Consider the following 16,140-nt stretch of genomic DNA (forward strand, 5'->3'; position numbering starts at 1 on the left):
AAATTACCTTTTTATTGCCCACTTTCAGAAAGGTCATAATAACAACTGCCCAAACCTCTCTGATCCTGTTTGACTTGCCCCCTGATCCCTGCTGTTGTTGCCTCTGTTTTTCAGCTCGTCATGAAGTTATCACCAAAGAGATCCTTGAGCTGGATACGTGGGAGAACCAGTGGAACGTGGTGGCCACCAATGTCCTCATGCACGACAGTTACGATGTTTGCCTTGTGGCTCGGCTGAACCCGCGGGATCTTATCCCTCCTCCCCCAGATTTAGTGGACCAATAGAAGTTCAGTGACCCTCAGCGCTTCCAGATTCTGCAGAAACTGAAGAATTTGGGGAGACAAATGCTGCATTGGCTCTGGATCACAGCAGAGTCCCACAGAGAGGAAATGGCAACACGCGCTTAAGGACAGAATTGCCTTTGAGCTGTGCTTCTCCGACGATGCTTAATTTGCTAGTACTGGTGCTCTGGACTTCTGTGGTTGAAAGCCAAGGTTGTCCAGCCTTTGTGTGTGGCTCTTCGTCTTCAATCTGGCTGTGCAAGCTCCAGTGTTGGGTGCAGCCTGGGCTGCTGGGACCCTTTGCCTCACAGGCGAAGTGGCAGCCCAGGGCTCAGTTCACAGCAGACATATGACAGAAAGTTCTAGCCAGGGAAATCCCTCCTCTGCCGTTCATCCCACTTGGATCTACTAAGCTACCCAGGAAGCTAAGAAATAGATGAACTCAGCTGATGAAAACAAGTGCCAGACTGTAATTGACTGATGCAAAGGGAAAACACAGAAAAGCCTTTGTGTGAAACAAAATCCCATTAGCCAAGGTCCATTAGCCAAGAACACCAGCTCCTGCAAACGTTATCTAAAGCACAGACAGGACAGTCAAGACATCCTGTCTTTGCTAATAGATGGAACCTGTGCTAGCAGAAAACTAATCCTTTGGCAGCAAGTCACAGATGAGTCTTTCAGCAGGGTCGGTAGGCAATCTCTACCAAAGACCAGAAGAATCTTAAATTTTCACATAGATCCTATTTCTTACAAGGTCTGGTGTGACCAGGACCTTAGAGCTCAGTTAATAAACTTCCTTTGAGAGATGAAGAAGGGGGTACAAAGTAAAAGTAATAAATGAGAGCAGTATTTGCATATCAGCATTGCAGCTACAGGGAAAGAAGAGATGTGCTAAACAATAAAGGTTTATATAATAGGAATAGCTTTAAAGAAGTAGCATAAGGCAAATTCTCTACCAACAAAATTGGTTATAATCACAGGGAAGAGGAACAATTCAAACAGTGCTTCTGTTTGAAGGCAATGTTAGCCTTTGTAGGGCTTGAAGACAATAGGTTAAAATGAAAATTATTACCAGAACTGCTATCCCCTTTGAATTACCAATAACTATTCATCAGTTCTCTGGTGCCTACCTTGCAGTGTATCTGTCACTGCCTGGGCAGTACGGACAAGAGAACTGGAAATCTCAGTTGTGCTCTTGGGCCACAGTTGTAAATGACAGCATGCTGCAATGCAGACTGAATGTCAGAGGCAAACGTAAGAGTAAACTATGATATTGTATGAGAATGATCATTGTCAGCAAGAAGTGGCTTTTGATCACTACAAAAGCAGCAACAAAAGTGGAACAAAAAATGGCAAAGAAATGAGGGAGTCCATCAGGTAGTTTACCCATAGTTACTTCCAGGGTTTATATTTTAGAGCATCTTGATATTCTCTTTCAATCATGTTTTACGCTGCAAGAATGTCAGCTTTTTTTGTTGCTTTTTTGACTGCAGTGTTTATGGCAGAGAGGGATGGAGAGGATGATCCAAAAGCCCTTTCTCAATTCTGACTTTTGTTATTCATGAATTATTCTATAAATATCCAGAGGGACTATTAAGCTGTCATGTAAAAACTGTTAGCGGGAAGATCAGTAAGTTTTCCTGATAACTCCAGTAGGACACTGAGGAATGCTCAGACAATAAAGGAGTTGAGGGGAAAAAAATTGAGGAAAACATGTAGAAAAGAAGAAAATCCATGAGCCTTACAGCTAATTGCTTGTCTTCCTTTGTGTTTCCCAAGCAGAATGTGTGTCACAGCCTAAACATGTACTCTTGTGTTTGTATCATTTCTGTATTATTCAGCCATCCTTTTTTCTTTCCGTTGCTCATATGTAGGTCATCATCGGCCTAGAACAGAGTTGTGACAACCATGAACTTCAGTGGTACAAATCAGTGACCAGTTCCTAAAATCTCAACCCCTCTGGTAACCAAGCACAGTTGTAGGTGTAAGATCACGGAGGCAAACTCTGCTTTAATAAGTTTTTAAACAAAGTCAGCAGAAAGTTCTTCCAATCAATAATCATCCAATACTGGAAATCCTTCAACTTTTGTTGTTACTGCAAAATAAAGGTAATTTTTTTCTATCTTCTCTACATGGCTCTTAAGGCAGCTGGAAGCAATGCTCTTGAGTATCCATTATGGGTTTCCTTGTGAAATTCCAAATTCTGCAATTGTATCTACTGATTTTGTTTTTTCATCTTTTTTTTCTTTTTTTTTTAAGGAAGAATGTTTTAAAGGGTTTTTTTGGTCTTTGGTCTCTGCTCTGTGGTCTATTCCTTATGGTTCTTGTGGTTTAAAGCCTGGGCTAATCTAATGGATTTCACTCTCTGAAAGACAAGTCTATTTGGAATATTTCAAGGGAAGAAGGGAGATACTTGCAATCTTTCATTAGTCATATTTGACCATGTATGTGAAACTCAGCTGACACTCTTCTATTAAACTTTTATTCCAGTAGTGAGCTGGCAGTTTCTTTTGCACTTTGCTTTTTAGACTGATATTTAATGAGCTGGATGGAAGGAAAGTATATACTCTGAGAAGGTCTGTCTTGGTAACTGAGGAGAGTAATGACATATATTTTATATATTGGCCTTGCAATCAGCGAGCTTGAGTTGCACTGGGCAGTTAACAGAGTTTTTTTCATGCAGCATGGCCAAGTAACCTTCTGCCACCTGCACTGAGCATCACCTTTCCTGCTGCCCACGGGGTCTGACTGCCAGTGGGGACCCTCATGTGTCTGTCTCTCTTTCTGCCCAACTCAGAATGTCTAACACTATTTATCAAGCAGGGGAATGGGGTTTTTTTCTGGATTAAATATCTAGAATGGGGCCACTAACTTCTTAATTTTATGTGGGCCCCATTCAGTTCCTGGGTTGCCCTTGGGATGACTATGATTTCCAAACCACTATTTGAAAGTGTAGCTTGTCTGAAGGCAGAAGCAGAAACCATGCTTATTGAGAGGTATAGAACTCAGCCAAAATCCTTCTGAGAGTATAAGAATCTGCAGGTCTGCTATGTCCATGGGTAATTTCACATTGCTGTGAAAGTCATTAAGAGTCTTGATGTCTTCTATGACAAAACCTGATGCAAAAATAAAAATGAAATAATTACAGAGTATGCATTCTCCAACCTTAACCAAGTGTGGGTTTCACTGAAATAATATTTTACTGCAGCCTCTTTCCATCTGAGCAGCAGGTAGCTGAGTGTTTCACCAAGGCTGGATTTATATCATCCATAACTCGAAAATGTAAGCAGTGCTGGAAGCTACCGACTGTTTAAATGAGTGGGGCGTTATGAAGAAAAAGCATATACTACAGTTTCACTTGAAGTGCTGAAGTACTTAATCAGTTCCCATACATGAAGAAAAATGTTGGAATGGTAGCTGGTCATGTGGCACACAGGGAATAAAGAAAAAAGAAATACAATGCTACAAAAAGCTAATTGAAGCTCTCCATTTTTATCCCCAGCGAATGTTTTATTTTGAAATTGCCCAGAGATAACTGATTTCGTAAGGATCCCTGCAGATTTCTCATGTCTGTTTTCATACATGTGCTCACACAGGAAACCATCAGGCATCTGACTACTTATCCTCACACAGCACTGCTGGGGTTGGTTGCCTGTGCCTCAGTCCCTGCCCACAGCAGGCAAACACACACACGCATTTTGCATGTGTGCAATATTGAAATTTATGGGGCAGCATCTGTACTGTGTTCCAGCAGACACACATTGCCACTCAGAAAGCCTTGATTTGCCAAAAGAAAATTCCTTGGTGCATGCAGAGCTGTCACCTCTTCTACCAGCACTCCCAAATATGCTCCAGGGAAGAGGCTGAGGGAGCATCAATACAAGAGGCCAATAACAGAGATGGGAAGTGTTCCCAGGGTGTTACAACACGTGGTGGAGCCAAGGTGGGATGAATGATCCTCCCTATCTCCCCCTGGGGATGGTTCAGAAGAAAAAGGATTTTGCCCTGGATCCTGATCCTGTATTTTTTCCTCTACATGAGATGTACACTGAGATCCAGGATCATCTGCCAAACAATAAAAATAAAAAGCTAGAATAATTTTTTTAAATGTTAAGATATATTCATAAAGATCTAATCTTTGCTTTTTTTCTGCTGATTTGGAAGATAACAACCTTCTTTCAATAAGCTGTTTACCTAGTGATTGCTGTCTTAGCTATGAGGGTGCTCCCTTTCACTGGCTGCTCTCTTAATGGATTATGTAGCTCCTCTGAAAATAAGTTTCATGAATCACAATGCTTTGGATCACCTGGTCAGAAATTCAGTTCTCATTTGCAAATGTCTGTAGCTCTCCCCACAGCTTTTCAAGTGGACTCTAGCTCCAGCTTCAAAGAAAAGCTATTTCACCCCCAGTTGTGCTCAGCTGGAGCTAGTACATTTGCAATTTACTATCATTTGACGTGTAGAGGTTGAAAGCAAAGGAAATATTTGGAAATGGCAAAAATATACATAGAAAGTAGGCGGAAGTACACTTTCCTTCCCTCTTGGTGAATGTCTCAGTGTGTACTGCCCTGCCTGGTGTTTGATGGAGTGATTCACTAATCCCCCCTGGCTGCACCCACGGCACAGGCCAGGCTGGGGCTGCATGTTTGTATTGCTGGAGCAGAGAGACCCAGCATGGTGTGGAGCTGTGGCTCCTGACAGGCTGCCCTGCCCTGCCCTGCCTAAGGAATTACCTTCAAACCTTATCTTTAAGTGTTCCACAATGTCCACAAAGTGTATGTGTTTTATATACATATGTATAACATTATTTTTAGAAGTTCTTTACTGACAGCAGTAAGATCCTTTTTATAAAACATACCTGGCAACTCTGTCTTCTGCCTAGCTCATCAAAGTACTTAGAAAAGAAAGTGTCGTTCTTTAAATAATTGTAACTATTCTGGGCTTCAAGTCAAAAAGAACCTTAAATGCCTTGCTGAGCTAAGGAACAAATGGAGAAATCTTTTAGTACTCCCCTGTGTCTTATTCCTTCTCCAATTTTTTGCTGTCTGTAGCGCTCTCCTCAGAAGCTCAGTGTTTTCTCAAAACCTTTGTGCAAGTCTCTTCTGTTTCTCTTCCCCTAATCCCATTTCTTCCTCGGCCCATTTATCTGACCAGCCCTTAAACTCCTTTATTTCTCCTTCAGTTCCCCAGAAGCTGGGAACAGCCACTTGGGGTGTTCACCAGTTCCTGACCTTACAGAAGCCTATCACTCCAGCCTCAAACCAGCTTTGAAGGACAAAAGGAAGATCACACCAGCTCCCTGGATTTGAGGACACTCATTTTCAGGCAGGTTCTAGTGATGCCATGAAGATTTTTTGCCATTTCTTTTATACCCCTGTTATACCTTTTTTACAACTTCTGTATTCTTAGTGCTTTTTGCCTACATTCTTGGACTTGTTTGTCAAGCTGAGAGACTAAACATTTTAGAAGCTTCGTAGCTAGGGATCAGTGTGCCCCAGACCCCAAGGTCCTCTCCAGAACACATTCTGTAAACCAAGATAGAACCATCCAGGGGAAGGTTCCTTGGGGAGGGGGGCTCACTTGAGCCTCTCATTGGGGAATCTTTGATAGATATGCTAATTAGTAAAACCTATAATGTTACACCAGATCTTTGGGGATATACTTGGGGTGTGCATTTATATGCATATGACCTGAACGTGTGCACCTAAGGATCCTTGAAATAAATACCAAGGTAAAATCCCTTTTCCCCTTCTAACCGTGTTTGACTCTTGATTTTAAGACCAGGAAAAGGCATCACTAGCCCCAGCCCAAATTCTGCTGTTCATTCTCATACCAGATGAAACATGCCTGCTCTGCAATGCTACAAGTGCTGTGGCTACGACCAGGGCTGGGAGGTGACCTGCATCCACTCAGCCCTGCCACGTCTCGCTGCGTGGTGCTGGTGAGTTTGATGTTAAATGCCTCGCATACTGTGCATGCCACGGCTGTAATGACTGCAGGCACAAGCCATTATCATTACCTCTGATTCCTGAACACTGGTTGCTACAAAAACTGCCTGAAGCACAGAGGGAGGCATCTTCATTATTGCATTATAGCTCACGTCTTAAAGCTAGATTTCCTTCTGCATTTTCAGTCAGGCCAGGTTTCACTAAAGAACTGGGTCTCTAATTTATCAGGTTTTAATATTGGTATTTCTTCTCCACTTTGTCCTTTTCTAGTCATTCTTTATAATAATACAAGTGATTTCACCAGCTTTTCTGTGGAATGCATTATCCAAGCCAGCCTCCCAAGGCCACTGGCTTTTCATTATCAGGGTCCAAGTACAGCCACTAAAGTGCCAGTCAGCTGCACTACTTTATTTTCTCACTCAGCAACTTCATAGTAGAGGAAATATATTTCATCCATACATGCAGTAATGTGAGAGGAAACCACTTCCCACATACACAAATTCCTGACTCATTCCTTTCAAATGTGGCTAAAACAACTGCTGAATCCAAACATAAAAAGCTTTGATACCCTTTCAATAGGCTTTTCCAGGCTTCCCAGTATGAGGAGGAGGATCACAGGAAGATGTCTTGTAATGAGAGCACAGATTGGAAATGTGAACCTCTGGGGTGTGTTTTCAGTTCAATTACTCCATTTACTAGTCTTGGGCATCTGGTCTCCCCACCCAGGTTCACCCATATGAAATAGTTATAATAATATATTCCTACTCATTTTGTGGGTCTGCCTTGGTGTGTTCAGAGGGAGTGGCTCACATGTCTGTAATGTTGAGATCCACATATCAGAAAGTGTTATACAGTGGTAGAACACTAGCACTGTTGCACTGCTCTCACCTCCTTGATTTTTGGTAACATACTTGGCCCTAGCATTGAGAAACTGAGCCTTTCTGGGAAAGGAGAGATCAGATGTTTGCAGCCAACAAGGGCATTTTGTTTACTCCTTCACAGAAAAGCAGCACCACATATCTAATTGTTGATGTGTTAAGTAGAAGAAGGAATGTAGGGCTTATTACATGTGCCTTCGTAGACAGTCTCACTTGTACCCAGGCAGAACTAATCTCAGCAAATTGAGAGGTCACTAACTGAGGCTAAATTTGAACATTAGTAATTAGAAGGATGAATGAACTGTATTTTTCTCAAAGCAGATTTGATTTAATAAAATATGCTGCTTAGATAGCCACAGTTGCTATGAAGAAAAAAAGAGAAGGTGCTTTGCAGAACTGTAGTAGATTTACTGGGTAACTGAGACCTGAATTTAGATGACCTACCACATGTTTTATAGGAAAACTTCAGCTCTCTGGGGAGCTCTGTAACAAATCTGTGATGCATTTAACTAGCCACTAAAAGGCCCTGCTGCATCCAGGGAGTCACCTACAGAACATGCATAAAAGGGTTTTACAGTATTGCTGAAACAATGTGGCATCTACTTGCTCAGCTACTGAATTAAATAAAACTAAGTAAAAGTTAAGAGGTTCTTAATTTGTTTATTGCTTGAGCATCCTTCAGTAATGACACCTTTTAAGGTTGTGTTGCCCACTTAACTACTTGAACAGTCTACAGGTATACTATAAAGTGTAGAGGGAAAGGTAAGAAGATAAAAAAGTAAGAAGAAAAGTGACTTTTAAAGGCGTCTGATTCCATCTCCTCTTTTCTGTTAGCAGGGACACACCTCCATTTAGGCAAAGCTATGGCCATCTTGCAGCTGTGAGATGTGATTTTAAGCTGAATAGATGTACCCAAGCCAGATGTAATGATCAGCAGTGAAGATTCAATAGTGCAGGTGCCAGCTGTCGGAGCAATTCAGTCTGATCTCTAGCTGGCTTGGACAGCCCATGCTGAAGCCCAAGCTGTTACATGCTCGCTGCTCTCATTAATTATCAGGCTCAGCTGAAGCTAACTAAGGTATTCACTCATGTTGCAGTCAGAACTCCTAAACGAGCATAAAAAAGACTAAATCTGCAGTTCATCTGCAGGATTTGAAAAAGCATTTTGCAACCAGGTCATTTTGTAGTCCATGTTGCCATGAAGCTACAAATTGCTTATACTGGCACAGCACAGAGAGAGGCACTGAGAACAAGTGCTCGCTAAGGGGTGTGTGGCACAGCAGCTGCTTGTGCCAGCACTGCCACTTCAAAATTCACCCATCAAAGCATGCCTTCATGCACCAGCATTCACCTCGGCTCTGCAGCCAGCCCACTGTAAAGCCAGCTCTTTGGAGTGCTCTGAGGGGACAAACCGTCAACTATACAGAGACTGAAATTGCTCCAAAGCCTTGTCATAGCTGGTGCATTAATAGCTTACTGCTTGATGGCTTCTCAGGCTCTTACACAAAGATGCCAAATAGCAGATGAACAAAACCACAGGACAGGAAATTCACCCTCTTTCCAGTATTCACAGATGATAAAACCTTCCTGACAGTTATTGTTCAGTGTTTTTCAGAAGGGATGAAGAATCCACTGCTACCCAGCACTGCAGCATGGAGCAGCCATCTGATGCCCAAAATCACAGCTCTCTTGCCAGGAAATTTGCCATACTAATGCTGCTGCCCTAAGCTGCTCAGTCTTTAATCTGATTTCTTTGTTTCTTATTTCAGGCAAGCCGCTGTAACAGCAACGTTCACTAAAGGCTGCTAAGCCTCTTGGCGTGTCTGTAAAACTCAGGCGTGTTAGCAATTCTCTTGCTCTTCCTAGTTGGCCAGTGTCCTGCTCACTTGCATTTAAGGAGGACTTTAATGTGTTTTTACTACTCTGATATTGCACAGATCAGAGTGTAGTTACTGTTTCATTTCCCTAGATGAGCTAAGTAAATATTAATAAAGATTTATATGGCCTACTTTCATAAGGAAAGTAAATCTTTATAAGTAAAAATTCAAAGTGAAGCTATAGCTTGCTTTTTTTGGAGCTATGTGTTCACTGTGTATTTAATCATATTTCCATTGTTATTGGATTTACTGGATGCATTTTATAAAGTGCATTAGGAGATCCACAGGGATGTCTACTCAGAGGATGTGACCCACCAGCAGGATTTTTGGCCAATGATAGAAATAGAAGCAGGATGAAACCAAGCCTGTTAAATGTTAGCATTTTAAAAAGCCTTCTCTGAGACTGAAAAATAGATAGTAATCAAAAGTCAATAAAAAGAAGTGTCATGTTGTCATTTATATCTAGTTTGGATTTAAACTGCAATTTTTGCAAGGAAAGGCATGTCAAGAAAACATTTTGTATGCCCAACCTGAATCCAAACCTGAAATTATCCACCTGCAGAAAGTCACCACTGTTCCACTGAAAAATATGGGTATAAATTCTAGAGAAGGAACCAACTATTAGGATCAATATAAAACCCACTGTTGAACCATCCATAAAGATCATCTGCTCGATCTAAGTCATAACAGGTTTCTGACGGATCTCAAATCTACACCAAATTCCATGTCAGTAAACCAGCTGAGACAAAACTGGAGTCAGAGAACACTGGAAATTTAGCTGCCTGGGGACAGCCCACAGTCTGACTGCAGAAGTGCTGGTCACTGGGTTAATGACACATTGAAACCCTTTTGTAGTAGGGGGAAAAAATCCATTAGAAAAACCTACAGAGACATCTAGCTCTACGACCTAACTGCTGCAGTTGTCTGCCATACGAGGGATTATTATGGAGATAAGCAAGCATGACAAAAATGTAACAATAACCTTCAAAAACAGGAGACTGGAAATACAATGCTGTTTTACTTGCAAAGTGTTTCTCATGCAAGTGTCCCTGGGAGATGTTTTATAATAAAGTTTGAATGAAATACAATAAAAATCAAATCAAAGCTCATTCACTACGTACCAAATGGAACAGTTCAGGTTTCAGCTTTGGTTTTAAAGCCAGGAAGATAATTTACTTGATGAATTTCTGCTGCTGCTCAGAATTCCAGAAAAAAAGGAAAACACAGTCACTCAAAAGGTAGTTTACAAAGAGTTTGGATTTAAAAGCTGATGTTGTCAAGAGATCAAAATTGAAAGAATCACAGAATTATTCAGCAAGAGCTTCAAATATCCATAAAATAAACAGAAATCAGTTCTATTCCAGGATCAAAAGCAGAATTTTACATGTACAGCATTTTCTTTTCAAGTATGCACATGGTAATTACTGCATGCAGAAATGTCAGTGTATTACATGTTTCATTTGCATGAAAAAGCTATGCAGCTACAGGCAGAGCTCAGCACCACTCTGTGTGCACCCCACCACTACAGCTTTGTGTGAAAGAGGGGAATGTAACTCCACAGCCCTGTGTGCATGAGGTTATTCAAATTCAATAGCCAAACATTGATTTGAAAAACAACAGCTGATGCAGAAGTCCAATGTTCACGTTGTTATTTCACTACTGTCAGAACTTTCCAGCTGGACTAGAGGGACCCAGTGTCAGGTAAGATTTGCTGACTTGAAAACTAAACAGCCTGCTCTTATTGGTACTTTTCCATTCCCAAATACAGGTCCAATGGGGTTGTAGCACGAAAGGTATTTTTGCTAATGCTTCATAAAATTCTAGATGAAGTTAAGGCTCTGTGCCAAAAGCTGTCTCTGCAAAGGTGTAAAGGCTCTCAGGTTAAATAGTGGTGATTTTCAGCCCCGGCCGATTTCCACATGGGGAATGTTACAATCAAACTGGCAGTGATTTTTATGTAAATTAGTCCATTATCAGAGCTATATGTATCTGGCTACTAGTCTATAGGCCCTTAAGGAAAATTGACATCAGTATTTGCAAAACAAGCACTTTTTCCTTAATGTTCCAAACACTGTTGTTTGTTGGGTTTTTGGGTTTTCTTAAACAATGGTTCCAGGTCAATAGTTTGATGATTAAAAAACAAATCATAGAAGCAAAAGCTAGTTCTTAATCCCTAGAAATATGAAAATGTTTGGTTTAGTTAGCTCTATTATAATTTTTTACAGTATCTAGTTAGATAAGACACAGAAAAACAAGTAGGGCATGAAAAATAACCAATCTATGGGGGGGGGGTAACATAAAAAAACCATGTTGAAGACTTCAGAAACCGTAAAGAAGCAGGAAGAGAACACCTGGGAAACATTTAGATGGTGCAGCGACTTTAACCTTGTATTAGCTGTAGGCCTTTCAGTCTTGCTGAAACACTCACCTGTTGGTTCACCATGAGCAGGTACAATTTGCAGGCTGTCAGCTGAGGACCAGCCATTATCAATCTGGTCTGATGTTCTGTGGCCAACACTGCATCCCTCAGGGAAGGCTGTAAAACCATTTCATTCTTCTTGCATATATTTCAACTGCCCATATTGCATGAACTGGTGGTGCTAAGTATCTGTCTGACCTTTTTGGCTGATCTGCATAATTTTACCATAATTTGTCATAATTTGCCCCCCTCATGGCATGGTTTAGCAAACAGAAGGTAGCTTTATTACAGAGCTTTTTCTGAATCAATAGTGCTGCTCTCATTGCAAAACTGCACATTACCTTTCGTTTCTACTTGACATACTGAGGTTTCACGTGAAGATGCGGGATGAAACACTGCTCCTATTGCAGTTCTGTTGTTCTTTGCTCCTGTTGCAGTTCTGTTGTTGCTCTTTACTCCTATTGCAGTTTTGTTGTTGTTCTCTGACAACATCAGGGTTTAGCCACTGACTCTTTGTGCTACACAAAATGTATGTTACAGAGAAGATCTTTTTTATCAGAGCCAGAAGTCAGGATCCTCGTTATTGAGAAAGCACTGCTGTAATGCTGCCAGCTGGGAGCACAGCTCGTTAAAGGTACAGTGTTATACAGTACTTTAGATACCTTATTAAGCATTGTCATAAATACATGGAATAAAATGATGTTCTAGGAGCACCTGGGTGAACAAATTTGAGAAATAAGGGTGTGAGTCATAACAGGAGTTCAGGACTCAAAACATTTCATGGAAAGCAGTAGCAAGATATTCAGTTAACCTCTCATGTCCTGATAATGATATAGGAAATGCTTTTGTGCATTGCAATTTTGGACTTATGCCTGGCAGGGAAATTAAGCTTACTTCTTTTGATATATTCTATTTAATCAGTGGTTTGCATATCTCATTTTAGATATTGAAATTGAATTTTTTTTCCAAATGGGCACAGCTATGAAACAACCAAGTGCAGGGCCCAGCACTTCATAATTGTTGAACCTTGTATGATTGGCCTTGGCCCATCAGTCCAGCCTGCCCAGATCCCTCTGTAGTGTCTTGTCTGGCAGATCAACACTCCCACCAAACTTGTTGTCATCTGCAACCTACTGAGGGTGCTCTCCATCCCCTTGTCCAGATCTGTGATGCAGATATTAAACAGAACTGGCCCCAGTGTGGAGCCCTGGGGAACACCACTTGTAACTGGCAGCTGCTTAGTGGTCCTCAGGCAAGCTGGGAGATTGTTTGCTGATTACAGACTACAGGGGAAACTCTAGCTCTGTGGAAATCAATGGAGTCTGGCTGTTGGCCTTAGGGAGCTAGCAGCTAAATCTCTTTTAGGTTAGTAGCCAACTATTTACTTCAGGGATGTTGTCTACTCAGGGTTTCCTGAAGGTCATCCTTATGTCTGTGCTCAGCTGTCATTCAGATCATGAGCTTCCACTTGTGACCTTGTTTCACACATGCTACCACCTCTAGAGCCCATCTACCTGCATAAATAAATCTTTATGGACATCTTAACAAGCACCTGTCAAACAGCCTGAGAGACAGCATGGGGGTGGCAGGCAAAGGGGATGTCAAGTATGTCACAGTTGGGGCTGGTCCCTGGAACACTCTGTCAGAGCACTGGAGACGCAGGTGCTCCATCTGAGCAGGATCTCATGGAGCTCCCCACGTGATGATCTTTTCGGGGGACTCGTGGTACAGCTGTACTCTGCAGAGAGGTCGCAGCGATCTCCTGAAGCACCGCGTGGGGCCCGGGATCTGTCTGCAGCAAGCTCTGTGCAGGACTGTGGACTGTGTCATATTACACTTAACACAAGGACTTCTGGTCCTGAAAGGGGCCCTTGGGCATTGATGCACTGCAGCAATTAAATAATGACGGTAATAAAACTTGCCTACACAGTTGTGTGCATTTCATGTAAGCTGAGAAGGCACCATAAGTAAAGCAGTTCTTCCACCTTGTGGTTACACAGACAAGTGCTGGCAGAGAACTGGATCCAAACACTGCTATTGCTGGGCTATTGCTGCCCAGGACTGCTCTTGCAGACTGATGCTGCAAATCTGAGCTAGCCTTGTTTTGCAAAGTGAACATCCGTGTGTGTGTGTGTGCACTTACACACGAGCGTACAAACAATAGCTCTGTGATGCCCTCTGGCCATTCCAGCCTACAGGTGCTCTGAGACCAGGATCCCAACAGCTGGAGGGACTCCTCCATCCTCCCTGGTAAGGAAAGGCCTTTGCTCAGCACAGCAGGCAATCCTTGACACACTGATAAAATGTACTGGTGTGGGAACGGGGCATGAGCAAGTCACAGACATGACAAATGTGACCAATGAGAGATTGTAGCTGGTTTCTGCAAGCAATGGCTAGAACAAAAGGGAACCATTTAGAGGCAGAGAAAAATTCATCTTTGCTGCTCTCCCCATTTCTACTCTCTGCCCCTGTTTTCTGCTTTTTTAGCTCTGGCTATTGAAGTAATCATGTATTCTTTGCTGTTTGCATCAGGGTACAATTCAGCACAATTAGGTCCAGCATCTGTAGTCAGTCACCACAGAGCTAAGGTTGATTTGAAAAGCAATAATTAAATGTCAGCTTTGCAGTAATGCAGTAGAGGTATATTGAGATACATAATTTTGCAGTAAAGGCTGAAGATTTGCACTGTGTGGAATGGTTGAACACACTGGCTAACAAACTTCAGTGCCAGTAAGTGAATACTAATGTTTTTAATGGTCCTAAATTACATTATTTCTGAAGCAGGATTAGCTTGGTTACATAAAAGGGACTGACTTGGTTCAAAGAAGATGGCAAAACATGAAAAGAAAAAGTTGTTTTAAGTCTACGTCTGCTTCTCAGATGCTGCTGTTCTCTACAGGGCAGTTTATTGATTACATGCTATCCTCCTCCTCCTCTTCATCATCGTTCCAGTTGTACCAGCTGGCACCAGTCTACACTGAGTCCTCTTGCAGTAGTAGGTGCTTCCAAAACAGTGTAAAAATCAGCCCTAGTGTATAAAATTCCTTTTTGGTCACACTGTCTGCAATTGGCTGCCAAAATAGCTCCCCAAGATAAACTGTCAAGGTCAGGGAGTCACACCAGGCCAAAACTGGACTCAGTGTCTCACACAGCTTTACTGTAATAATGCCCCAGGAACTGTATCTTCAGTTTCTTTTGCTCTTCACTTCTACAGAGTGACACCTGATTATACAGAGGAGCTGAACTTGTCTCCTCTCTGTGTATTCTTTTACTGCAGTTGGCAAAACAGTTTCTTTTTTCCACTGTAGGATCCAAGGAAAGGTTGCTTTCAGCAACCCTTTTTTCTACCTAGAATTGAACTTCAATGGCAAATTTCCCCTGTAGGACTGTATTGTTTTCAACCCAAAATGTGAAGTTGTTCATGCCCAGGATAGACAAAATAGAGATGTAGGCAAAATCTAATGAGTTTTCATCCTCCCTGTCTAAGTAGAAAATTCTATGTAATTATACTTTTTTTTTTTTTTACAGTAGAAAACCAAATTATCTTCTTGTCTAAAATTACTTTAAAAAATAAAAACAGGAACACAAGAAGTCTGACAGGTGGGCCATGTAAATAACAGTCTATTAAATATTTTTCTCTATTCTTATGGGACAGACAAAGTTTACTAGCACAAAAAGCACGTGTGACTGTGCAAATTCTGGCATCTCATTGCATGCTTCTACCATCACTGCCCTGATCACTGCTGTGCTTCCTTTTCCAGACTTCCACAGAACCACTGCTGGTTCTCCCTTTTCCACTTATCAGCTCTGATAAACCAGTAAAGTGTTCACATCACTAAGTCAAAACAATCTTATCAAATCAACTCTGCAAGACAGCATGTCAGATGGAAAGCAGTTGCTTTATCTCTGACTAGAAATGGGTGGATTAAAACCAGTTTCAATAATCTGGATGTTTTGACATGAGCAATCCTGGACAAGAATTAGAACATTCTCACACCCATTGGCAGATGTCTTCAGTAACTCACAGAGGAGATGTGTGGTTTCAGAAGCCTGGAAAAGGGCAGGTATACAGTCCAACAATAAAAAACTGTAAAAGGAAAAAAAAAAGAAATGGAAACTAGGGCTGCTCTTTTAAATTTATCTCAGAAAAGTAGGAAACAAATAATCAAACAAAGCATACCTAAGTGCTTAGAAAGTATCAGGGAGATTTTGTGGAAACCATTATGCATTTGATAGAGTGTATACACTGACTTTAATAGCTTTGTATTAGCACCTCTATTTACTTTAATCTTTCCCTTGACTTCTGTTTACCTTCCCATTCAGACCACTGATAACTCCTTCTGTAAAGGCCTGGAAAATACACAGAACATTGAGTGGTTCTTGGAAAGAAACACCTCAAACAATCATCCGCCGTGAGCACGTTTCCCTTGTTGGTGCTGCCAGGTGACACAGCGATGTGTGGATGTCCCTTGACTTCCTTGACACGTGGCCCAAAGCTTCACATTTTCAGCAATGTTTCATATTTTATTAAAGCTCAGCTGGACCTGGGTGCGTTACACACGGCCTCGGGCAGGCAGGGACTGCGGGACACTGACACCAGACACCTAAAATGCAGGTATCTAGGCTGAAGTTGTCACCTTAGTTCCCTCTATTATAAATAGAGATAAATACCTCTGGAGGATGATTCATCTCATCTGAAAACATGTGTGAGATAAGCAGAGTAATTTCTCCAGAGAT

The 16,140-nt window shown here is 41.7% G+C and overlaps 1 protein-coding gene and 2 long non-coding RNA genes across 4 annotated transcripts in view; 2 read left to right on the forward strand and 1 right to left on the reverse strand.

Annotated features, from left to right (window-relative positions):
• The window catches only part of KBTBD12 (kelch repeat and BTB domain containing 12), a 33,141-nt gene extending 29,708 nt beyond the window's left edge, over positions 1-3,433 (forward strand). The window contains exon 5 of the mRNA XM_032120955.1: positions 115-3,433. Coding sequence (XP_031976846.1) covers positions 115-284 — 170 coding nt within the window. The 3' untranslated portion in view covers positions 285-3,433. The remainder of the gene's footprint in view (positions 1-114) is intronic.
• Positions 2,085-11,830, reverse strand: LOC116449439. Its single transcript, XR_004242383.1, has 3 exons — positions 11,745-11,830; positions 10,106-10,177; positions 2,085-2,167 (listed from the first exon to the last, which is right to left on the reverse strand). It is a non-coding gene; the product is annotated as an uncharacterized LOC116449439 (long non-coding RNA).
• A 62-nt stretch (positions 11,831-11,892) lies between these two features.
• LOC116449441 lies at positions 11,893-16,074 on the forward strand. Of its 2 annotated transcripts, XR_004242386.1 has the most exons (3): positions 11,893-12,037; positions 15,727-15,846; positions 15,937-16,074. It is a non-coding gene; the product is annotated as an uncharacterized LOC116449441 (long non-coding RNA). The 2 variants fall into 2 exon arrangements; XR_004242385.1 differs by having other exon boundaries at positions 15,727-16,074.
• Positions 16,075-16,140: the final 66 nt, after the last annotated feature.

The sequence above is a fragment of the Corvus moneduloides genome, chromosome 11 (assembly GCF_009650955.1).
Source record: "Corvus moneduloides isolate bCorMon1 chromosome 11, bCorMon1.pri, whole genome shotgun sequence".
Taxonomy (NCBI): Eukaryota; Metazoa; Chordata; class Aves; order Passeriformes; family Corvidae; genus Corvus; species Corvus moneduloides.